Raw genomic sequence first — 25,511 nt, 5'->3', positions numbered from 1 at the left:
TCTGTGAAGCAACAAAACCCCTTTTTTTTCTTTACTGTAGGTTAGTTATCCTTGACGTGCAGCCCAACAGGGCAACTGTGTTCTGGTCAAGTTTGCCTTTTCAACTGTAATGCTCCCTTTCTTTCTCTCATCAGATGATCCTCTTTTCAGCCTGCTGTATCTGTGGACTCATTGGGGGCATCCTGAATTTTCAATTCCTCCGGGCAGTTACAAAGAAAACTTCCTCCCTATATCCTCTGCACCTTGCCTCCATGTCTCTCGCATGCATTGGGATCGGATGCTGTACTCTCTCTTCCTGGCTCACTTGTCGACTAGCCAGCTATGAACAGAGAAGGATGTTCTCAGAAAGGGAGCATTCCCTGCATCATTCTCATGAAATGGCTGAGAAAGTGAGTTTTGTACCTTTTCCTCTCACTGCTAGCACGTGATGAAGACTGCAGTCTACTCTGAGTGAATCAACTTGAAACTTTAGATTGAGATTTGAAGAATGAGATTTTTATACATTTGGCTCTATTGGGTAGAAAATAGAAAAATTTAGTAATTTTTTTCTAATAATGTTTTTTCCTAAAAATTGGCTAGAAAATAGAAAAAAATTTCTTTTTCTCTGCAATTCATGGGTACATCAATTTTCAAAAAAATGTTATAGTCTGTCTATTCAAAAGCACAGTGCCTAAAATAGTATTTCATAAAATATTGAATACATTATAAATATGGATTTTTATGTATTATACTGAGGAAAAACACAGATACCAAATATACTCTCCACTCAATAATGCCAGTTTTAGAAATTGCATGAATTCCCTTTTCTATTTCTTCCCTTGTTCTTTTAAGGAGACGCATTTGATTATGTAAATTTGGTCTTCAAGTATAAAGGGGCTTTTAAATAAGGTGACAAAAAGCCTTGTCTATCAGTGCAGATATTACAATATATATAAAGCTTCATTTAATTCTCATCTAAACTTATGCATACTTGGATAGATTTGCCTGTATTTTAAATAGTTGTCCTTGCATACTTGTTTCATAAAACCCATATAAATAGAAAGTTAAATTAATTGTATAAAAGGACAGATCATATAGTATGATGTCTATGTTTCTATTGCATTTTGCACATATTTCTTAAATCAGTTCCTGCTATTGGCTCTAGTAGAGAAAAGAGGAAACATTTGTAAAATAAACTCACTAAGATAATGACCACATTATATTTTGCTTCATATCATAGAAATAAAATTGCATAACCACAGAGCGGAAGTAATAATAGCAAGACTTACTGCACATTTCTTTATAATGTTACTTTGAAGGAATAATATTTATTCTGTAGTGTTTCCATTTTGTGTACAGTCTATATATTCAAATCAGGAGAGCAAATGTTCTTAAAGTGACTCAAGAAAGCAAAGTTAATCAGAGCCATGCATGCCCTTCATTAAAGAATTCATAGTATACATAGCAGGACTTCAGTAATTTAATGATTGTTGAAAATAGATGGTCATTATATGTGTATATATGAATAGTAGCTTTTTTGTGCTTTATTTTTATACTAGTTTGATTTAGTTTTTGTATATATTTGTGCAATATTTATTGTATGATTGTTATATTTACATTAGAGATTGAGGGCTATTGAAATAACCGACTTGCCCAGCTGCCCGGTGGTGCCCCCGACACCAGAGTTACCTACAAGGTACGCTGATTTCTAGGGAGTTACCATGTCGTAATGTCACTGCAGAAAGCACTACCCCTTCCAGAAAGCCATGATGTCAACAGTCTGAACTGATGTTGTTTAGTGTTGTTTCTCAAAGTATCGTTTTTATGAGCGCTTACTTTGCAAAGCTGACTACGTGGCAGAATCTTGCAGCTTGAAAGTTGGTTGACTATTTAAAATACTCAGCCTGCCGATAAGCATCCAAACACATTTCTGCTTGGATGTGTCATGACTCCTTTTATTCTCAGCTACTTCATCATTCTGACTCAGTATCATCATTCATGGGCCAGAATTTTGTTTTTAATAATAGATATGTCTGAATAAAGACAATCTGTCTATTTCCCTCATGTTAAAATTTTATGAGAAGATAGCCAAAGTTGGATACGAATACAGTAAAATTTCCATGTGAAAATTTTCTTCTTGTAAAATTATCTTATGTGATACATTTTAAATTTAGTTCCCATATTTCAAATTGCTAAAAATAAATAGTCATGGCTCTTTGTTTGCTCAGATAAAGTAATTGGACATACAGAAAGTCACGTGGATACTATGGCCCATTTGCAAATAGTCACATTTGGTTCAGCCCAAATTTAAACTACAATCTTCCTGTTAAATTAAGCTTGGCTATTTGCAAATAAACTGGAGACTAACTCATTTTAAAACTAATTTTCACCATTGTTTCCTATCAGTGATTTTTACTATGTTCATGCTAGAGTGAATTCAGTAAGAAAATTCTTATTTTGTAAACATTTTTAAAATTGCTTTACAAAATTCTGCAATAAAAGGTTAATATAACGGATTAACTTTTTATGGTTTTTAAGCAGTTGAGTGCAAATTCATTGTAGAAAGAGAAAAGTCACCTAATAGATTTATGTAAATCTATTAGAAATTTGATTTTTCTCCTAGTAGGTAGAAAGGTAGAATAGGAAATGTAAATTTTGTTGAAGGTCATTGGGGAATGGGGGTGATTTCTACTTATTTTGCCATCAATGGTGAGTTCCTCAGTGAAGCCTCAAATCAGATTTCTGAGCTATAAACAACTCCAGCACAATAACCCTAATATATTTTCAGATTTTTTCATCACATACATCTCTAGGAGACTTTCACTAAGTACGTCTCTAGCAGATTCTCCAAACAACTAGATAGAAATAGATAGAAATGAAATAAGTTAAAAAATAATTTCCACTTGTAATTTTCTTTTAGTGCTCTATTGCAAATAAGCTTGTTCAAGTATGGAAAGATGCTGCCAATCTATTTTTAGATAATTTTACTGGCATATTTTTAGTATGATGCACAAACCATTATAAATACTAATGGGCTTCACATCTCATCACTTTTTATTATGTTGGGAAGGGTTTAATATTTAGTAAAACATGAATTAAAAGCATCAAATTTTTTCTTAATACATTTCATATAATTGAAAATGAAACTTTTAATGCTAGTTTGTCCTTTGCATCTATATTTTCAATGCTATTCTATATAGTTTTACTTACTAACTTTTTAGTAATTGATCCATTAAAAGCATGTTAAGAGACTTCACTGTTTTTGCTCTTACTGGAAGAGTGATAATATCATGAGAAACAATCTTTCCTACTATGATTTTTTTAGTGATCCATAGTTACAAATGAGCAATGATCCCCTTGTGAGCCTTTTTCTCTTCTTAGCAAAAAGGCCACACATTTTTTTATAGAGTAAAGGTCACCTCTAGAATGCACTGGCACTTTGTTGACATGCTCAGCAGAGGAGCCTCTGCATTAGAAAAACTTGTGCATTTAACCATCTTCTTTCTAGGTGAGGTCTTTCTGAAATTGAGTTCAAGAAAAAAAGAGGAAACTCAGAAAAGTGTGGAAAGAATGAACCGTTGTTGTGGGTAGAATATTTTGGTCTAACAGACTGTTACTTCAGCATTTTCATGTGCTCCAATGCAATGGAATTTTATTTCCTCAAATAAAACAGCAATATCCTTGTGTTTCCCCAAAACTTAGCAAGTTTTTCAATGGATTGACATTTCTGTCTTGCAAACTCATTAACCAAAACAGTGTCTTATTCCACAAGTGAATTTTAATTAATCATGTCATTTTTCTAACAGGAAATGACAGACAACATGAGCAATGGAGGACCACAACTGATATTTAATGGAAGAGTATAATCAATGTTTTAAAGAATTGAACATTTTTTAGGATTTTCATGACGCAATGAGACACCAAAGGACTAGAAAATAAAACAGTTTTTGCATTTGCATTTATCCCTCCTGAGCATCCACTAAAGTTATTCTTCCTAAATATTGCATCACTTATTTCTCCACCCTTTTTTATGAGTTAAAAAACTTTCCAGAAACATTCTAGTACAATAATTTCAAGAGACTTTCCAGATTGTTCTAAAGAAGACTTTTCAGGAAAGAGAAATAATGAAGCAGAAATAAGATGCATATTCTATACAAACACTATTTGACTAGCATGATTATTACATTTATAATTACATATTTCATATGAGTAATTGAAAAGTGCAAATATCAAGAAATAAAAATAACTTATTGATGTCTTTGTTTTGAAAGACAGATGGCTTCAAGGATGCCACAATTCAAAACCTCAGCAATGCCTTGTTATAAACACATTGTAATTATTTTCAACTTGTGAATGAAATATATTTCATAACTTCTTTGTAAATGACAAAAAACCTCAAGCATAAAAAAGAGACCTTTTAGAGAGAGAGAATACTAATCCGTATGGTATTTTTGCGCTTTTGCACAAAGAGCGAAAAGTTGTAAATGACTATCATTTAAGAAAATAAACATGTTTTGATCATACTGTGCAGATTGATCTGCATGTTCATGAATGAGTCTAAGAATAAAGTATGTGTGTGAATGTATGTATATGTACTGTAAATATAGAACATGTATACAGCATATATTATAGCATACACGAATGTAAATAGGTCTTAGAAAAGAAATTGTGATGCTGTGGAGATATTATTAAGATGCTACTCCAATAGAAGTGGGAAGACAATTGCTTAAGGCTTTTCCATGCCCACAAAATCACACGTTTAATTTCTATTAAATTTGCCCTTTTTTTCTTTTTATTAGGTTTGTTTTGTGTAAATATCATTGTGGCCGATATTTATGAAGACGAATGATCTGAATAGTGTAGTATATAGATTACTTATTTGGCTATTTCACTGTGATTATAGTATTTATGTATAGCAATTAAGATTAATTTATAAACACACATGACTTTAATGGCATATTTCCGTATTTATAAAGACATGGCAACTTAAAATTATGACGGTATTACTTTTTCAAACGTCTTTCAGTCCAATTAAATGATACAAAAGGGCAAATGACAACAACAATGAAGTCATAATTACCTTTGCTATAATTTAATTTAGGCGTTTTGTTTTACAATTCTCATGAAATAATATAGACAGTCCATATATAAGAAAGCATATATCCAAAGATCCTGCAAGAGCTCTTTGTGGAAAAAGTGAAAAGATAGACTAACATTTTTATAGCTAGATTCAGTCATCTCCTCTAATAATGGAATGTTAAAATAGCAAACAAGAACAACACATATAAGTAAAAAACAACATATCTTTTAATATATTTATGAGAATATAACCTCTGGCAACAGACAAAGAGATCTATTATTTTTCAATCTATAACTCTCACTGTATTGTATACTTTTCTTTGTCCACAAAGCTAATCATTTTTCACATCCTTTTTTATTAGTTACTTATAGAATCATAGCTAAATTAAAACATTTAGATCCAGCTTGAGAATATAATTTATAAACAAAAAACATGACTTTTAACTGTGCTAACACAGTAATAATAATTCAAGTTAATGAAAATTTAAAGGTCTTTTATTTTATAGTAACATCATCATCATTAACCTATTTAAATCTGCTGATTTAAAATTCTGGCTGTCATCTATTCAACAGAAATAACTGAACTCTGCTTGTTTGGTGTAGGTTTTGAAGTCTCCCAATTATTTTGGATAACTTCATTGCCTAGTAGATTACAGAAGTTGTCTATAAATGCAACCTCAAATAGTGAATCAACATCATAACTATTCATTTGATGCCACAAACAGGCATGACCTTTGCCAATGAAAATCTAAATTACATCATGAAGATATTTGTGTGTGTATGGCCCTATGGAAGTCATGAAAGGGTGTAGTTTTGTACTGAAAGAATAAACACTGACTCTAATTTTCAGTGAGATTTCTCTATAAACATGTTTGTACAATATAAAATTATAATACATCAGAAAAATGTTGTAATGCCTTACAAACTAAGTTATAACATAACACATTAAAGGGCAAAAGGAGGCATATCACTGCTTTGATGTATAGTTAAAAAAAAGATGCAATCATCACAATTATTCAAATAGTTTACAGTCTGTGTTTAACCAAGTATAGATATATTTTAAAATACGATTATTTCAACCCAGTGTTTTTGTAGTTGAGTTTAGAATGACTTACTTGGGATGTATAGTGATTCTTTTTTAGATAGCTGGGGGATGTTAGGAAGATATTGTTCAAAATTTAATTTGGACAATATATTGAACCACATGTTGGAATGTTTTAAGTGACTACCTTATAGTTTTAGTATAAGCCTACCCTTGGAAAAAAGTAAGGTGATACTAAATTAGAAAAAATATGTGAAACTGTGGGGTGGTATGCTTTGGGCCATATCAAATAGGTAGAGGTGTTATAAGCATAAAAGAATAAAAGTGGGCTCTTCTTGGAAATCTTAAACATATATATGTGTATGTGTGTGTATATATATATATGCATATATGTATATGTGTATATATATGTATATACACAATGGTTTGAAAGTGGAACATGATATAACTACTGACATGTCTATAATAAAATGATGTGCTTTGAAATTGGATATGGTGTTGGCTTTCTTTTCATTGTAATGCAAAAATAGTTTCCTCAATAGTTACATGAATAAATGTGCTGTTCTGAAGAAGGCAAGGGATGGCCTAGTGTGAATGAGGGAAAAGAGGCAGTCACAGCTGAAGGATAAATAAGAATATTATTTGAGATACAAAAGCTAGAACATGTTCAAATATAGAGGCTGGTTAAAGACATGAAATAAAATGATTATAATAAGAATGTGAACCCCCTACAGACATAAAAAAAATATGAAACCAATCATATGAGACAAAATTACCCATGGTAGGACAGTTGATGTAACAAATTAAACCACAGTATTTAAGAGAACTCTGATGGCCTACTTGAGTTTGACAAATTGGTTGCTATTGGCATTTGGACTGGATAATAACTTATTATGCAGACTGTTCCATGCATTTCAGGCCATTTAGCATCTCTGGTCTCCATCCACTAAATCCCAGGGGACACTCTAATCATTTTAATAACCAAAAATGCTCTAACATTTTTGGTTAATAAAAAATGCCTACCTGTTTCTTTGGTAGAGAGATATTACCCAGTTAAAAACTACTGAGGAAATCCTTGGAAAATAATCCAGAACAACCAATTTTAATCTTGAATTGCTCAAGGTCATAAACTCACTGTTCTAAGGTTTATTTACACTATCTCCTATGGTAGCCACTATCTACATGTGACTATTTAAATAAAAAAATTAATTAAAACAAAAAGAATATTTTTGTTTCTCAGTTTCTCCATCAAACTAGCCATATTCCAAGTGTGAAATATGGGAAACAGTTAAAGAATATTCCCATCATTTCAGAAAGCTCCATTGGATAGTGCTAGTCAAAAGCACATCAAGAGGAACTTCCCATGTCCCTCAGTCCTTGTACAAGTTCTTGCATAATTAACCAATTATCATTAAAATTGAAAATGTGAAAAGAGTTGGTAAATACTCCATGGGATTTGAAAGGTGATTCACCAACTATAAATCCATGAACTGGGCAAAACTTGTAAAAACTAGCAAATGTGGGAGAATAACCCATAATAAAGTAGAAAAAAAATTTTTAGAGATTTCACATTTAAAAACTTCTGCTCAGAATGATTCCAGTAAATTACTAAAAATTGTATGTTTCATAAGCAAAATGAGATGTGTAACCCCTATTTTTGAAGAATTTTACTCTACCTATTACATGTGTCAAAGGATCCTCTGCATTTCTTGTGCCTGGGGATGTGAGAATAATGAATATATGGTCCTCCACTTTATTCTTTGACTTAGTTCAAAATGGTGTATTTAAAAACCTTATGTTCCAAATTACATTTTCAAAGATTATTTAGCAAACATACTTCAGAAATTTAGAGGAGCATCTTCAGTATCATTTAGTTAGAGCACTGTTTCCAAGTGAAATTTCAGAACTTGGCAGCTCTTCACTCTTTTCTTCTTTAAGTCATTTTTTCTGGAAACTGTAATATTTCTTACTCGAAGTGTATGACAGCCAGGAAATTCGATTATTCCAAATCCATAAATCACAGGTTGTCAGTTACTCCTAGCAGGGGAAACCAATTCAGAAAATGCTGGAAATGTGGATGCCTAGCAAAATGATACAGAGGGGTTTCTTTTTTACTCCCTTTGCTAGGAAGACTTTGAGTACAAGAGTTCTTTGCTCGGAATGAAAATGCATTTCCCAAGTAATATATTGCTTAAAAGCCAAGCTATACATTTAATGAAATTATTTCAATATTTTAACACTTCAACATTATCTACATCAACTAATTAGAGTGGAAAGAGACTCCTTAATTTTAGGAAGATAGTCTTCACTTAGTTGGCAACCTTGTCATCTTTACCTTCCTCTACATCAACTAGGGACTCCCACTTTTCTTCACTGAAAAGCTCCACCTTCTTTAGGCACACAATACATTGCAAGCCTTTTCCCAAAGCCAAAAGGTATTATGCTACTGAAAATTGCCAAGAAGACTCTAGAATTTGGCTGAAACTTCACAGAAAAATCCAAAATGTTGTCAAAATTTCACCAAGTGTTGTATTAGCTGCAAGTAATTGGGACTCATGACTGCTCTTTGGTATCCAGTCTGGGTAATGATCCCCACCTAATCATTCTATAACATCCATCCTGGGAATAGGGGCCAGGGTTGTGGTACACTAAAAGAAATCTCCTTGAAATAGCTAGGATCATTGCCCAGGAAAGAAAAGCTACTGATTCCTTTGGGGGAGGCTCTATTTGCCAGCACTACCCCTCACTCTGAACTATAAGTCAGTCCAAGGATGAGATAACACTCAACTTTCTACACATGTAAGTATACTAAAGGCTTGTTTGGATAGCAGTCTAAATGTCCACTTCTTTCATTACTATTCAAAAAGGCTTTTGAGAGCCAGACTTCCCTTTCTGTATTCTAACTATATTAGCATTCTTATATCAACCTTCGAGAAAACAAAATAAAAGCCTCAACGTTCTGTATAATAAAATGAATTGCTGGAGAGAAGGTCAAGTTTCCAAGTCACAGTATGCTTAGTAGTGGTAATATTAGCCTATTGCAGTTTACCAGCAAAAAGGATGGTGGCACAGCAAGTGGAACAAAAGCATTTGTCAAGCTCTATATAGCAAATGCTATTATAATATACAGTATCTGTAAATGTGAATATCCCTGTATTATATTAATATCACTTATTTAACATGAAATAAGAAATAGAATAAATAAGAGAAAGGTGGATAGATATTATTTTACCTGAAAAGTGAGGCCATTTTTGATGCTACTCCTGAATCTTAAAGCCATTTAGCCAAATCATGTATGTGTGTGTATATATACACGTCTATACTGTCACACACATATGGGCACACACACGTACTCTCTCACTTAGGTCCATAAAACACACCAATTCTGTTCCATGTGAACCATTCCCCTTTATTTAATCTACTTCTTTTGATTTTAGATTCAAATTTCTGGTTCTGTGATGCTGTCTCGATTTCACTTTCTGGTGCCTGCACTTGAACCTAAGACTTTGTCTCTCTGGTTGTCAAGCTTCGACAGCTACCTTCAGTCATTTCACTCTACGCACTTGGGTTTAACAAAACTCGTTACTCCAGAATCAGCCAGTGAAATCCAGCTTTGGTAACTCAGGCAGCAGCAGCTAGTGAGAAAACCAACTTTTTTAGTCACTTGGCCGACAAATATGTGCTCAGATTGGAAATAGGAATTCAAAGAAAGGATTTCAGACAACTGAAAGAAAACTTGAGTTTGATAAACCTTGAATGTAAAGGGAATGGAAAATCTAGGAGATTGGAGACGGACAGAAAGCTGTAACTGAGAAACAGAAACAAGATCACTTTCCCCCTAGGCTTTATTGATAAGGTGCTTGGATGAACCTGTACGCTATAGTGAAAACTAATTTGTTCGTGAACAAAATTCTTCCCTTATATTAAAGATATGTGCATTTCTGGTAGGCTCTGTATTTTTTCCACTTTTAAACATCGAGTTTAGTGTATTTGACTGTGCCAAAGATTTCAGAAGAAAAGGTTTGATTTAAGCTGTAGTTAATACTGTCAGTATCACCCTAAAGCCAATATGGTACAAGACAACAGGAATCGCAACAAAAACTGTCAAGGCAGAGGGAGACACAAATATAGTAGCTTGCATTTATTCATTAAATTTTATGAATACTCAAAATTATACCCTTCAGTGAAAATTTTGGACTTCCAGATATTTTAATAACAAATGTGGCCTCAAAAGTAATGACTTCTTTTGTAAATTCACTTTTGTCATTTCTGTAATCCTTAGGCGATAGCGAAACTTTACAAATTTAAGCTCATTGTTACCATCTGCTGGCAAACTTGTGAAATACACGAGGTCTACGGCAAACGTTTGGTTGATATGTATTACATATATTTGGCTGAAACTGGTGCTTATTTGACACCTCCCCACTCCTACTAAAATGTTAATATTTACCAATTTGGTCAGAGTCTTACCTTATCATTTTTAAGACAGATATTAAATAAACTATCAATTTCTACAATTTCCTTCTTCATCAGTTTTGGTTATGGACAGAAAAAGTGAGGATCTTTTGTGATTGAAAGCATAAGTTATGGGATAAGTCATGCCTGGGTTAGATTCCTTTATTGATAAATAGCTGGTTATTTTGGATAAGTCATTCATTCATTCACCCAAGAAATATGTTTTAGGCCCTGGATATATGACTGTTAGCAATACAGATGGGATTGCTACCATCATGAGACTGACATATTTATTTAGAATCCAGGCTCCTCATTTGTAAATATATGCAATTATTGTAATAAATTCATAAAGATTATCTGCCAGTGATTTGCCTAGGATACTTGGTATAGCACCTGGCAGGTTTGTAATAAAGTTTACCCATGATAATGTTGGTCATTGTGATGTTGACACTCAACACTCATTCCACCAATTTGATAAAACCAGCCATATAAGCAGGATTAAATCCTTCCTGTCAGTACTAGTATTGCTCTTTATCCAGGGTGGGCATTCCTAGGGACTTATATACACCTGATACATGACAGAAGAAGCCTCTGAACAAAGTATATGAGACCAGATGTACTGCATACATTGGACTGGCATTGTGGAAGTTCCAGAGTCTAGACAGGAGGTCTTGTGTGTTTCCTGCTCTTTCTTGGATATCTGCATGGCTGCCAGGAAAGCAAGCTCATTCTAGCCTGCTGGAACACAAGGCACATGGGGCCACATATGAGGACAGATGCACAAGTGAACCCAACCGAGTCCTACCCAAATTTGTACCCATAAAACTATGAGAAAAATTAATAGTTTTATTTAAAGTCGCTAAATTTGAGGATAGTTTGTTATGTACCAAAATCTAACTGATGCAATGGCATTTTTTCATGGAATACGCTTTATAGGAAAAATTTTTTATTCAAGCTGTTTCACATAGTGAAAAATTCCTGTGTGATTCCATTTCTTCATGTAATCCTACTGTAATAATTTCAGCTTTTTGAAAAATGAAAGAAATTTGCCTAACATCACACATCTAGTAAGTGGCAGAGCCAGGATCTGAACTCAAGCAATGTGACATTAGCATCTAGGGTTAGGCTCTTCACTTTATATTAAGCTGGTGCAAAATAAGTGTGGTTTTTCCCACTAAGAATAATGGCAAAAACCACAATTACTTTTGCACCAACCAACACTATTAAACCAACTAAAACTATGGGATTTCCTGTAACAATTGTAATCTTCTGATTAAGTTTCTGATTTTTTTCAGTATAAAACATGAAAATAATATATACAAATTCACAGAAGTAAAAGAAAAGCATCAACTCACACTCAAGAGATGACTAACATTAATACCTGGTATAGACATGTGTGGCTTAATGACAAGGTTACATTCTGAGAAATTCATCATGAGGCAATTTCGTCAATTGCATGAACATCACAGGGTATACTTACATAAATCCAAATGGCACGTCTTACTATACACTTACATTATATGGTGTGCTATGCTAATCTCCTTCTTTATCAGTTTTGTTCATATACAAAGAAAAAGTGAAGATCTTTAGTAATTGAAAGTATAAGTTATGGCATAAGTCATGCCTCGGTTAGATTCCTTGATTGATAAGTAGTCTATTGCTATTTAGCTGATTGGACAAATTTTAGAGAAAAATAAAATGATTTAGCTCAACTACAGGTCCTTAAACAAATAAACTTTGTACATGTCTATGGGGTAGTGTAGGTAGGAGGAACTCATGGGATTACTATTTTCTTCCCTGTGTCAAAGGTGGAACAGGTTAATTTGTAAAGTCGCTCCATTATGGTGAACACTGGCATGCAGGCAGAATCAGTTTGTACTCTCCCAAATCATGCAGAGTATGCAGAGCAGCTAGCAATCAAGCCAGAATTTTAAAAACTGAAAATTGGAAAATCAGTCTCAAAATTAAACAAGCAAACTTCTAACTGCAACTGGACTCTCATAGGATTACAAAATTACTCCATGGTGCACTACATTTAGTAGCTGTGAAAGATTATTACTTGGGTATTTGATTTCAGATAATGTTTTCATTTGGTCAAACTGTCAAAAAATGTCAGCTTGTCTTTTACTAAGTTCTTTTTTGGCCAAATTGTTTTCATTCGAATCACTTGCAGCTGGTCTAGATCCATCTTGACTGTAAGGCATAGTCACCTGGAGAGATTCTGATTGAACTGGTCTGGGATGTTGTCTGGGCATCAGGAGTTCTTAAAGCTCCTCACCTTAACTGACTTCATGGTTGAGCCAAGTTTGAGCACACTGAACACAAGCATCCTGCACAGGGCTATTAAAGAACTTTGCAACAAAATCAAGGTAAAGGCCATTACGTTTCCCATGTGTGGACTTGAAATGTCTAATATTAGATTTTGAGGGCAGTTTCATCTGACTATCATCTCATGCTGAGTTTGCAGTCATTTAAGGAATATTAAAGAAAATACTTTTTATTTGTCTTGTTTGACCCTCCTATCATCTCTCTAAGGTAGTATTACTTTTCCTATTTTACAAGTCAGAAATCAGGTTTAGAGAGGTTAGAGGCATTTTGCAGTATCTAAGAGAGAAGGGAATGTGTCAGTACTGACATCACTGCTATACATTTCTCTTGCACTTACCCAGCGTAACCCATTTCCACTTAGGCTGTGAGTTCTTTATCATTTATTTATTAACTTATTATCAGGTTATTCATTCAGAATGCATTGATTGGGTTTTTCTTAGTTTTGGTTTTGTTTCTTTGGAGGAGGGATGAGACATGGGGGCCACTGTAGTGAACAATACAGATATTATGGTACCCGCTTTAGTGACTGTAGGAATCTATTGATGGAACAGGCAAGCAAATGGGCTGTTAATATAAAATTAACATAAAAACCAACATAGATGGTTAACTATCTAATCCTTATAGAGAGAGAGAAATAGGGTGGTTGAAAACTCTTTGAGAAGGAACAGAATGTAAAATCTAAGCTAAAAATTCATAGATGAGTAGAATTTACCGTTGTGAAAAATGCTGTTATATTCCCTAGTAGAAGGAAGAGCTTAAGACTAAAGAAAGAGAGACCTGAGAGTGGATCAAGGAGCATGATAACATTAGGGTGGGGAGTGTGACAAACGAAGCTGAAGAGAGAAGCTGTGAGCTGATCACAAAATGGCCTGGTAACTTATAAACCATTTTCAGGAGTTTGTGTTATCCTAGAGGGAGGCAACATGATCATATGTGTTTCAGGGAAGCTCTGGCTGCCCCAGAGTGTCCTCCCGACCATTAAGCTAGGCTTCCACAGGCAGTGTGTCCGGAAGTTTTGGCAGCAGGGGAAGAGGATAGTGTCCAAATACAGTATTTCCACCTAAGGCCATACAGGAGGATCCGAGGCTGACACCTTGGCTGTGATGTGATTCCCTGATTTAGCAATTGCTTAATGAGGAGAGAAGCGGAACAGGAGAGAAATAGAGGTATCGTTTTCAGACATGTTGCATTTGAATTATTTGAGCTGTTGCTTAGGATTTCGGGTACTGCATAAAATATACTCCATAAATATTTTGATTCTGTATTGTACAGTTCAAGTTCGTAAAACTGTACCAAACCACCTTACTACTGGAAATTATCAAACTTAGAACCCCTCTACCTATTAAATCCAGTAAGCTTCGGTGGGAAAACACACATCCGCCCGCCCTCAAAAAAGCAGTTGATTGGCTTCGCGCATGCTCAATATATACTTGAGGCTCTAAACTCCTCTTCGAAGCGCGAAAACGCTGTTTCCCCCTGCTGGCCACACTGCGTAATGCAGCGTAAGGAAGGGAAATTCCTAGGGGCGTGGCAGTTGGTGGATGACGTAAAAGAGCGTCGTCGGGGACAGGCCATTGCGCTTGCGTCAACGGTGCGCGCCGCGGGAACCTTGACAAGCAGCATGGCTACGGATTGTTCAGAGACGCCGCGGCAAAAGGCGGCTTCTGATGGGTCTCTGGTAGGGCAGGCCGGCGTCCTACCTTGCCTAGAGTTGCCGACTTATGCCACTGCTTGTTCGCTGGTGAACAGTCGCTACTCATGCCTGGTGGCCGGGCCGCACCGAAGGCACATCGCTCTGTCGCCCCGTTACCTTAACAGGAAACGCACTGGCATTCGAGAACAGCTGGATGCCGAGCTCCTGCGCTATTCTGAGAGGTACCGATCTCTTTGCCTGTTCCTTCTTTTGTGCACGGGAAGTACCAGCAGGTGGATGTGCTGATGACGTAGCAAAAAAAGGGGAAATGGTAAAGGCCACACTGCCCCCCAGAGCTTAGCTTCGTGGAATTCTAGAGTCGCGATCCGTCCCTCAGGGCCAGTACCGCTCTGGTAAAAATCTATACAGGGCCCCTTTCATAGAGAAGAAAACTTAAAGGTGAAGTTCACGTGTGGGCGGAGGAAGTGGAGATTCTCGCTCCAGATCCCTGATGGTGGGGTTAGGAACAGAGCAGGGGTCTGGAGACCTAGTAGGCCCCGTTCTCTATGGCATTGAACGTTTCATTTATCCCCTTCTGGATGATGTTTTCTCATTTGACAATAAAAATTTGGTTTGCAGTGCTTAAGTAGATTCTTATTCCATAGAAGATTGCACATGAAGCATTAATACTACTGTCCTACTTGTAAAACATGAAGCACGTTTTTGTTGGATTTTGCTCTGGTAATTTCCCCAGATTCTCTTCTCTTGGATCTAATCTGAGGATAATGAAAATGCCATTAGTTTAGTGTTTGTTTTGTTGTTGTTGTTGTTGTTGTTGTTGTTGTTGTTGTTAAGACGATTTATGCAATCGAACTAGTAAGCCTGTTGCTTTTGGGAGAGAAAACCCCAAAACGTATTCATTTATATTACAGTATTCAAAAGCAACTTGAAAACTCCGAATTACAGAAGTATGTGTGTGGAGGGGGTGTGGGCATGTGCTTTAGTATTCCTCTGGACTATACTTTGGTTCAAAAGGGAGGGTTCTAAAACTAGAGTGAGTGGATTTCCTAGGAATTCATGATTGCTCTTCAGGAATTCCCATGTGAAGTTTTTTGGCCACTGGTATCCAAAGCTTTTACCACTTTCTTAAGGGATCCTGGACCTACACGCAGAGGTTAATAATCAAGCATGCCTGGAATATACCTTTTCTGCCAAGCACCAACACACAGTTCTTGTATGTTTATATTATATACCGAGAACTTGAGGTATAAAAACAAACAAAAAATAAAATCCCTGTTTCAAGGAGCTGTAAGCTGTAGTAGAGATACAGATTCAAGCCAATAAAGTGAAGTGTTAAAATTTGATAGAAGTCTAATAAGATAAGGAGTGTTGAATTTGGATCTTGGGACCTTTGAGAACAACTTGATGGAAACGGGTACTTTCACGTGATAGTATTGCAGGCAAAGAGAGTGGCATAAACAAACGGATACTGGATGTGAACTGGTATGCTTTGCCTAGAGAGCTGTATCCATTATATAAGTAGAATAAGGTTTATGTCAGGGGAAAGGCATTGGAAGTCACTGGAGAGAAGGGCAGGGGGTCAAAAACGACTCAGAGTGGTTGGCCATTTTGCTTTTCCCTTCCTGCCATTGCCAGTTTTTGGTTTTTGGGGTGAAAGGTGGGGTTGTTTTTCCTTTTGTGTTTCTGTTTTCTTAGGCAGGGTTAGTGCTTCATCCTCTCAATACCCTGTAACTCTGAGACCTCACACACTTTTGAGAAAGCAGCACAGGTTTGCAGTCCTGGCATATCAGATTTGCACCTTAAGAAACAGCACTTGGTAGCCTTAATGGTTAGCTACCAAATAGGATGAGAAAGTGGACAAGGAGACGAATTAAGATAATGTTACAATTGTCTAAGAGAAAATGATTAGAGGGGATGGTTTTGAGAGATTTAAGAATATACAAAGTGGTCATAACATCTGGAAACACAAGCAACTATTTTGTTTTCTGTCACCAATATTGCCTGCACTTGACAGGCTAGGGGAAAGTCACCCAGAGTGGCTCTGAACAGATCTGGACACCATTCCTTCCACATTATTTGGGTATGCTGAAGACTCCTGTTTATTCAGGTGCAAATCAGGCACCACGCTTTGAACTATGCTTTGCTAATAAGGGACAAAACATTGAATATATATTGCTAAAGAACTAAAATGAGGCTACCACCTTGCTCTGATACCCATTTAGGATGGCATCTGAAAAACAAAAGCGAAGGAGGAAAAAGTTTATAGTGTTGGGTGCCTGTGTTCACGTGTCTGATGACTTTTAATAAAATCTCCCTTGAATTTATATATTGCTGAATTCCTGATAATTTTAATATATATTAAAACTATGAAAAGATGACTTTGTGTTTATGTTTTTTAAGAGTTAAATTATGTGCCTAGCTATTTGTAAACAGATTTGTTCCTTTATTCAAAAGTCAGAGCTATTAATATTTCCGCATTGTACAGGACGGTCCTGTACATGGCAGACTCTTTTCTTCCCTGGCTTCTGCAAAGTTTGTGATAACCATAAATAGTATCACAAATTTCCAAATGCCCCCCCACCCCCTGCCGCCCCGCGCCCCACAGGGGACCACAGCCCTCCTTCCACTTGAGAATCCCTCTCTGATAGTTGAGAGATTTGATTAGGAGAAATAAAGTCTTAATTTTTGTTTTTCTGTCTAGTATAGCAGTTACTTTTTCTTCCTATTCTCCAACTCTGTTTTCTGTGTCCCTAACATTGCCTTAGTGATAGGATGATTCCAACTTAGGAATGCCACATGCAGAAATTAAAACCTCAGAAGATTCTTTCCCAAGTAAGTCTTTCAGTTAGGATTTTCCTAATTTGGTAGTTCTTAAAGTTTATTTTCTATGGCTTCTGGCTGTTTTAGTAAATAATATCTATTAGGGATAAATTATTTCCCTTATTTTATGTAAATTGTGCTAGAAGTTTAATTGAGTTTAACAAAAAATCTGCCATCAAAGTCCTTAGAGTCGTGCGAAATTCAAACATACTACGGATAGGTTCAATACAATTAGGTTAAGAACAGAGAAAGAGTTGTCCTATAGGAGTAGAGGAGTGATTTCAGCTTTGCCTAAGGGAGTCATGGAATTTTTCTCTAAGAAGTAGTGGTATGATAATGAAGCCACCAGGTTTTCTTTATTTGTTTGTTTTGTTGTTTTTTATTAATTTGTTTGAGATGGAGTCTCCCTCTAATGCCCAGGCTGGAGTACAGCGGCAAGATCTCTACTCACTGCACCCTCTGCCTCCTACCGCTAAGTCTTTCTCCTTAATAGTCATCCCTTAATCCTGACTGTTAATTCGTAGACTAAAGTGTTAGTTCATAAATAATGTAGTTGTATTAACATTTGCTTTTATTAGCAACAGTTGAAGCCTGAGATTTTCTCTATTAAGTCATTGATTTTAACATTCAGGGGCTTTGACTTTATACCAAAATTGCCTCTTAGTCAGTCATGATCACAAAATACACATTTTTCTTGCTGAGTCCCATTCTTTCTATCCTAGCATGACTTGAAGAATTCAAATAGGATAGAAAGAATGGGACTTGGCAAGAGAAAAAGGGTTGATTTACTGCTCATGCATTAATTGGACATTTTGTTTCTGAATATCTTGAATCATCATTCTGAATATCTTGAATCATCATTCTGACGTGTTAGCCAACATGTCAGAATCCATTTGTGAATGGGACTAATAGAGTTATTACAGACTAATCATATACTATTGTTTTTGACATGGGTGGTGTACTTAGGAGATATGTAAGTTTTGGACTCTTAGCATAATAAGTATGAAAATGACCTGGTTTGAAAGAGTGCAGTGATGCGCACCTATAATCTCAGCACTTTGGGAGGCTAAGGCAGGAGGATTACTTGAGCCCAGGAGATTGAAGCTGCAGTGAGCCCTGTTCATGTCACTGCACCCTAGCCTGGGCAACAGAGCAAGACCATGTCTCCAAAAAAACATAAATAAAAGAAGATAAAAGATACTATTATCAACTTTTTCTTCTTACAGCCTTTTAGGTGTCCCTATTGCATATGATAACATCAAAGTTGTGGGAGAACTGGGAGATATTTATGATGATCAAGGACACATTCATCTTAACATCGAAGCCGATTTTGTTATTTTTTCCCCCGAACCAGGGCAAAAGCTTATGGTATGTTTATCATTTTTTCTAGCCTTCTTTGTATAATTAGATAATTATGCAACTTGGAAAATTTTAAGAGATGGAATATACCTTTCAACTCAAATAAATTCCTACTGTGAGTAAATAAATACTATTTTTAAGGAAAAATTAATTTGTATCATTCAAACCTACGTAAGTTTTTAAACACTCTCCTAAAACACAGGCATGCACAGAATATATGTACCATCCACTTTATTCTTTTCATAGTAATGGAATGATTTTAAGGGGAAAAAAATCAATTATTATTATTTCAAAAGTTCTCAATTCTACACAAATACCATTTCTTTATAAAGGATTCAAAGAATATAGCAGCATATGAAACAGAAATTCAAATGGACTAGGCAGTAATGAAAATGTATGAATGACAGAGGACAGGGCAGCCAGTTTGTGCCCTGGAAGTGGAAGCCCTGTGAGAAAAGTCTTCCAGTTTTTCATAAACTGGAAATGCAGATATTGACATGTAATCTACTGAGATATATCCTTTTTTACTCTTTACTTTCCCCTCTCTTCCTCCAGTAGTTCTGTGTGTGTGTGTATATTCACATGTTCATATGTATATTTGTGTGTGTGTGTATGTTCTTTTCTTTAGCTGATAAATTTGTATGGGAATTGCTTAATCTAACAGATCAGCACTGTTAACTAACCCTTGATATGGTTCATAAAAGTATAGATCAGTTTAACCATGACAAAACCCACAAAGTACTTTTAATTTTTGTTTATTTTTCAGTATCAAATTAATATAAATAGTATCCTTTACCTATTAATCTGGAATCTTATAAATGGACTACTAAAGTTGACAGGTTTGTATTTGGAAATTAAGAAACTTAATTTTCATCTGCTTTGTGTAAATTATATTTTAAATATAAACATGTAGGCCAGGCGCAGCACACCTACAGTCACAGCATTTTGGGAAGCTGAGGCAGGAAGATCACTTGAGGCCAGGAGGTCAAGACCAACCTGGGCAACATAGTGAGACCTCGTGTCTACACAAAATAAAAAATTAGCCAGATGGTGGCATGCATCTGTAGTCCCAGCTACTCAGGAGGCTGGAGTAGGAGGATCGCTTGCGCCCAGGAGTTAAAGGCTACAGTGAGCTATGATTGTGCCAGTGCATTTGAGGCTGGGCAGCAGTGGGACCCTGTTGCTAAAAATACACACACACACACACACACACACACACACACACAGAAATAACACACATATGCATGTACATGGAAATAAAAAATTGTATAGAAAGTATGAAATGAAAAGTGTTCCTTTTATTCTACCTACTACAAGATCCAGTCCTCAAATATTTTCGACTATCCAGTTTTTCTTTAAATATTATTAATAATATTTGACCAGATAAAATTTACGTATTATAAAATGTACGGATCATATTGTTCAGTTCAGTGAATTTTGTCAGATCCGTATACCATTCTATCTCCTTAGAAAGGACCTTCATGTCCTTTCCTGGCCCAATTCCCTCTTTTTATTCCAGATGTAATTACTCTTATGCTTTTATTATAAGTCAGTCTTGTTTATTCTATAATTCCATGTTAATGGAATTATTCATTTATACACTCTTGAAATCTACCTTTTGATCAGCATGTTTTTGAGTTTCGTCCATGCTATTGTGTGTATTGCTAGTTTGTCCCTTTTTATTGCTCATGGTATTCAATTATATGATTATATCGCAATGTGATTATCTGTCTTCAGTGATGGATTGATTCTAGGCTGGGGCTTTTATGAACAAAGCTAATGAAAACATACTTTCAGACGTGTTTGCAGATACATAAGTGAAAACATAAATTTTCATTTTTCTTAAGTAAATAACTAGAAGTAGAAGAGCTAGGTCACAGGGTGTTTATATAAAAACATTGTCAGATTAATTTCCCATTCAACACTTCCATTCACTGTTTCCTTATTAACATTTGCTGTTGTCTCTTAATTTTACTGATGGGCATATAGTGGTATCTCATTATGGTTTTCATTTGCATTTCCATTTCCCTCATGAGCAGATTTTCATATATTTCAATGAGAAGGGCCTGTTCAAGTATTTTGCCCAGTTTTAATAGGGTTTTTTTTTGTATTTTTATTATTGAATTGTAGCAGTTCCTTTTGGTCTTAAATTCTTTTCAGATAAATATTATGAGTATTTTCTTTCAGTCTGTGACTTGTCTGTTAAGTTTTAATGATATTATTTGATAAACAGGTTCTTTTAATTTTGATGAGGTCCAATTTATCATTTTATATTTTTATGACTATTGCTTTCGGGATCCTATCAAAGAAATTTGTCCACTTAAACGTTATGCAGATATTCTTCTGTCAACTTCTACAAGCTTTTAGTTTTAGCTTTTCCATTTAGGTCTGTGATCATTCTCAAATAATTTTTGTATGTAGTGTGAGGTAGGCCTTGAGATCCACTCTCTTCTTCATGTAGCTTTCCCATTGTTCTAGATTCATACATTAAAAAGGCTTTTATTTCATTGATTTTCTAAAATTGATAGACTTTTAACAGGAGTTTTAGGTTTACAGAAAAATGGAATGGAAAGTATAGAGCTCCCGTATAACCACTCCTTCCCCAAATATGCATTTTCCCCTATTATTAACATTATGTTGCATTAGTATGGTGCATTTGTTACAATTTTTGTGCCAATGTTGATAACATTATTATCAAATAAAGTCTGTAGTTTACATTAGAGTTCAGTCTTTGTGTTCTACATTCTATGGGTTTCTACAAAAGTATCATGACACTTATCTACCATTATAGTATCATACAGAATAGATTTTCTCTCCTAAAACTCCCTTGTGCTTCACCTACTCATTTCTCCCTCCTTCCTTCTATCCATCCTCTCTAATCCCTGGCAACCACTGGTCTTTTTATTGTCTGCATAGTTTTGCCTTTAAAAAAAGAATAATAGAGTATGTATCCTTTTCAAATTGACTTCTTTCACTTAGCAATATGCATTTAAGGTTCCTTCATGTCTTCTTATGGTGAGAACCTATTTATCTTTATTACTGAATAAACTTTTATTTTAAGGATGTACCAGTTTGTTTATCTAGACCATCTGGAAACTACTATTGGGAACACTAAGACTTCTGATTATGACAAATAGGGAAGTTTTATTCTGCCGCATGTGTAAAAGGTTGCTAATTTTAAACAGCATTGTATACAAGTCAGTATTATTTGCAGTTCTATAATTCAGAAAATGTGATTTTTTTTAATATTGCAAGATCTCATGCATATGCTTTGTGTATATTGACCCTGAGAAGAAAAACAAATTTTATTCAAAGTCTCATCTTAAAATCATATAGCACATACTTTTATTTTAGCTTTAAAGCTTCTAATAATACTTTTGTGATTTAGCCAAAATTAGCCATGGTCAATGTTTACATGTAAAGGATAAACTGTCTTCTAATGGAATGCTTGCATTGTGCTAAATTAAATAATTAAAGAATGCATTTTTAAGTTTGAAATTTGGTGTCTTTATGGAAACATAACATGGATCCCAGTTATAAAACACATATGAGATCTTTTTATAGGCTATATGAGAGTATTTTCTGCTTGGTTTCAATGTAGCTAAAGAGTAATAATCTCCTTCCTAAGGCATCTTGCAGTGGGGAGACTAGGTGGTTTTTTTTCTTGAATGAGGTGATGGGAGCAGGTTAGTTAAACCAGTTAAACAGTTCATGTGCACAGTTAGACAGTAATTAATTTTTAGACAGTAATTAGACAGTAATTAAATAATTAATTTACAATTGCTTATTTAAGTTGAGCTTTCTCAAAACCCAGTGGTATTCTAAAGTGATGTTTTGACATGATGTGTTAAGTTTTAATTGAGGTAAACCTTTTCCATATTAGACCATTAATTTGATGTTTGCTCTTTGAAGATTATTTGAAGTTTGTAGACTCTGGTTCACCCTTTAACTTTGTGGATTTGTTCTTTATATTATGCTCTTTCTTCCTTCTTCTTCCCAGGGTATAGTTAATAAAGTGTCTTCTAGCCACATTGGCTGTTTGGTACATGGCTGTTTCAATGCCTCCATTCCTAAACCTGAGCAGTTGTCAGCTGAGCAGTGGCAAACCATAGAGATAAACATGGGTGATGAACTGGAATTTGAAGTATTTCGTTTAGACTCAGATACTGCTGGAGTATTCTGCATTCGGGGAAAACTAAATATCACAAGGTTAGTTTATCATTACTTAATTACCATTAGGTACTTAGTAATTTCCATTTAATTCTGAATTTAGAGAACATAAGCCCTCTTTAAAAATACCTGTTTATAGGAATATTCATGGTTTCAGACCCTAAAGTCAATATAAACAGTATTCTTGAGTGATCTGTAACAGTGCATCAAATAAATACTCTAAAACTCTGTCTAGCTTGCTGGTCCGTATTTTAATACTTAATAGCTCAGTTTTGCTGAGTGTTTTCTATTTTGTTAACTCTTTTTAATTCTGTCTCTAAACCTGAAGCTATTGGCTTGCTTTGTTTTTACATGCAAAAGAGTGTGTTGATTATTGTCATCTGTGTTAGATATTTTAATTTCTGTATTCTGTATTGAAATTATAAGAAACTCTGATCTTGAACTTGGTTCCATGGGAGTGAAGTTTAAAGGAAGAAGGAGAAAGACAACTCTTAGAATGCTGCCTTTGCTAATAACTTTTTCTAGATTTTGCCTTTAAATTACAAGAATGTGCATTGAAGTTCTAGAACAGCTGTGTAATTTCTGTGATGACAAAAATATAGTGTATATGCATAATACAGTAGCCTCGCTATTAAGCATTGAAATGTGACTGACTAGTGTGACTGAGGAACTGAATTTCTAAAGTTATGTCATTGGTATTGCTTAGGTACACGTACCTAATGCTACTGTGTAAGACTGAAGTTCTGGAGAGAGAACTCCTTCATTGATCCATGTTTTATTTTAGTAGTATAAAATAATTCACAGTGTTTAAGTAACACTGTCTTAGTATCAGCTAAGTAAACAATAGACTACTATTTGAAAGAGGATTAAAATAAACTGGAAACTCCATTGCTTTGTTACATACAGGTTTCTATGAGATGTCAGTGGTTTGGTTAATAAGCCTAAGTATTGTGATGTTTAATGTTCAGTGATCAAATTCTTCTGAAACAACGCCAAACTTGGAAGACATGTTTTGACAAGATTTTTATGTCATTTTTATGTATGGAAAGGATCTGGGAGAAGTTCTTCATAAAGAAAGATTTTAGGCCGGGCGTGGTGGCTCAAGCCTGTAATCCCAGCACTTTGGGAGGCCGAGGCAGGTGGATCATGAGGTCAAGAGATCGAGACCATCCTGGTCAACATGGTGAAACCCCATCTCTACTAAAAATACAAAAAATTAGCTGGGCATGGTGGTGCGTGCCTGTAATCCCAGCTACTCAGGAGGCTGAGGCAGGAGAATTGCCTGAACCCGGGAGGCGGAGGTTGCAGTGAGCAGAGATCACACCATTGCACTCCAGCCTGGGTAACAAGAGCGAAACTCCATCTCAAAAAAAAAAAAAAAAAAAAAAAGGAAGATTTTAACATTTAATGTTAAATTTAACATTTTTCAATTTAACATTCAGCAGCCCGTATATATTTTAGTGGGTTGAAGGATAACAGGATAGAATATTTGGAATTTATGCCTTGGTTAGATGTCTTGTACTGCTGTGATTATTTAGAAAATCTTAGCCTGTTAGAATATATTGATCTCATTTTCTTATTTGTTTTTTGCTTATTGCTCTGTTAAATTTTTTTAACTGTTAATTTATAGTTTACAATTCAAGCACTCTGAAGTGTCTGAAGAAGTTACAGAAAATGGCACTGAGGAAGCTGCTGAAAAACCCACTAAGAAGAAAAAGAAAAAGAAGAAAGACCCAGAGACATATGAAGTGGACAGTGGTACCACCAAGATAGCAGATTTTGGAGATGACACTCCAATGGAAGAATCAGCCCTGCAGAATACTAATAATGTGAATGACCTCTGGGAGGAGGAGCCAAAGAAAAAGAAGAAGAAGAATAAAAAGCAACAGAAAGATCAGGACCAGGACCCTAGTTTCCAAGGCAGTGACTCCAGTGGTTACCAAAGTGACCATAAAAAGAAAAAAAAGAAAAGAAAACACAGTGAAGAGGCTGAATTTACCCCACCTTTGAAATGCTCACCAAAAAAAAAAAAGGAAAAGTAGTTTTCTTTAGTGTATTTTAAATATGATTCAGCTTTTAAAAGACAGATATACATACAATTGATGAATAAATATTTTGAGTGATATGAAATGCTTAAGCATACCAGTAGTTTACAAAAGAGAAAATAAGTTGGAGGCAGCTCGATGTGCTTAAAATGATAAAGCTGACTGTACATTAATTTGGGGAAAACCAGTATTGTTAAAGTGCCATTTTATACAAAATAAAAAGCTGCTCTTACTGTCGACTCTCATATTCTTCCAGGTTTTGCACTCTACATAAAATTGTTTCTACAGTATCTACAGTCTCAAGACTAGCAAGAGGACTTTGTAATATATTATATTACTAAAGAATGAGTCATAGTTTTTGATTATTTGATTGTGTGTGTGTGTTCAATAGGTTTCACCTTATTACATGCTGTTTTATATTGCTTTTTTTAAAAACTCAGGACATTAACTAGTTTTAGGTTTTCCTTTATCATGGTTTCTATAGTATCTCTATTGTTTAACATAAAATGGTTTGCCAAAGAAGTTTCTGAAGTCTTCACAGCTCTTAAAAGCCATGCCAGTACTGACTGCCTGGTGGTAA

At 35.1% G+C, this 25,511-nt stretch overlaps 2 protein-coding genes across 8 annotated transcripts in view; both read left to right on the top strand.

Moving 5' to 3' along the window:
- TMEM196 (transmembrane protein 196) overlaps window positions 1-6,591 on the top strand; it is a 181,905-nt gene extending 175,314 nt beyond the window's left edge. For 4 of the 7 annotated variants that reach the window (XM_074379598.1, XM_074379597.1, XM_010345320.3 and 1 more), the window contains exons 3-5: window positions 135-389; window positions 1,602-1,675; window positions 3,786-6,591. In XM_074379598.1, coding sequence (XP_074235699.1) covers window positions 135-389; window positions 1,602-1,675; window positions 3,786-3,792 — 336 coding nt within the window. In that variant the 3' untranslated portion in view covers window positions 3,793-6,591. Of the gene's footprint in view, window positions 1-134; window positions 1,507-1,601; window positions 1,676-3,785 lie in introns of those variants that run through there. The other 3 variants (XM_003934729.4, XM_039472997.2, XM_074379596.1) reach the window with 2 other exon arrangements.
- A 7,881-nt stretch (window positions 6,592-14,472) lies between these two features.
- POLR1F (RNA polymerase I subunit F) lies at window positions 14,473-24,968 on the top strand. Its single transcript, XM_003934728.4, has 4 exons — window positions 14,473-14,758; window positions 18,584-18,725; window positions 22,717-22,925; window positions 24,517-24,968. The coding sequence occupies exons 1-4, from the start codon at window positions 14,505-14,507 to the stop codon at window positions 24,926-24,928; spliced, it is 1,017 nt and encodes a 338-aa protein (XP_003934777.3). The 5' UTR covers window positions 14,473-14,504; the 3' UTR covers window positions 24,929-24,968.
- The last annotated feature ends 543 nt before the right edge of the window (window positions 24,969-25,511 follow it).

This window comes from Saimiri boliviensis, chromosome 10 (assembly GCF_048565385.1).
Source record: "Saimiri boliviensis isolate mSaiBol1 chromosome 10, mSaiBol1.pri, whole genome shotgun sequence".
Classification (NCBI taxonomy): domain Eukaryota; kingdom Metazoa; phylum Chordata; class Mammalia; order Primates; family Cebidae; genus Saimiri; species Saimiri boliviensis.
Note: the sequence above shows the minus strand (reverse complement) of the source record. Positions and strands in the feature narration are given on the sequence as shown.

Excerpts from the sequence above, each read along its gene's own strand:
- POLR1F (XM_003934728.4), top strand. The coding sequence starts at position 14,505 with ATGGCTACGGATTGTTCAGAGACGCCGCGGCAAAAGGCGGCTTCTGAT. Across the intron at positions 18,726-22,716 it reads AACCAGGGCAAAAGCTTATG|GGTATAGTTAATAAAGTGTC; the intron begins GTATGTTTATCA and ends TCTTCTTCCCAG. Across the intron at positions 22,926-24,516 it reads GGAAAACTAAATATCACAAG|TTTACAATTCAAGCACTCTG; the intron begins GTTAGTTTATCA and ends GTTAATTTATAG.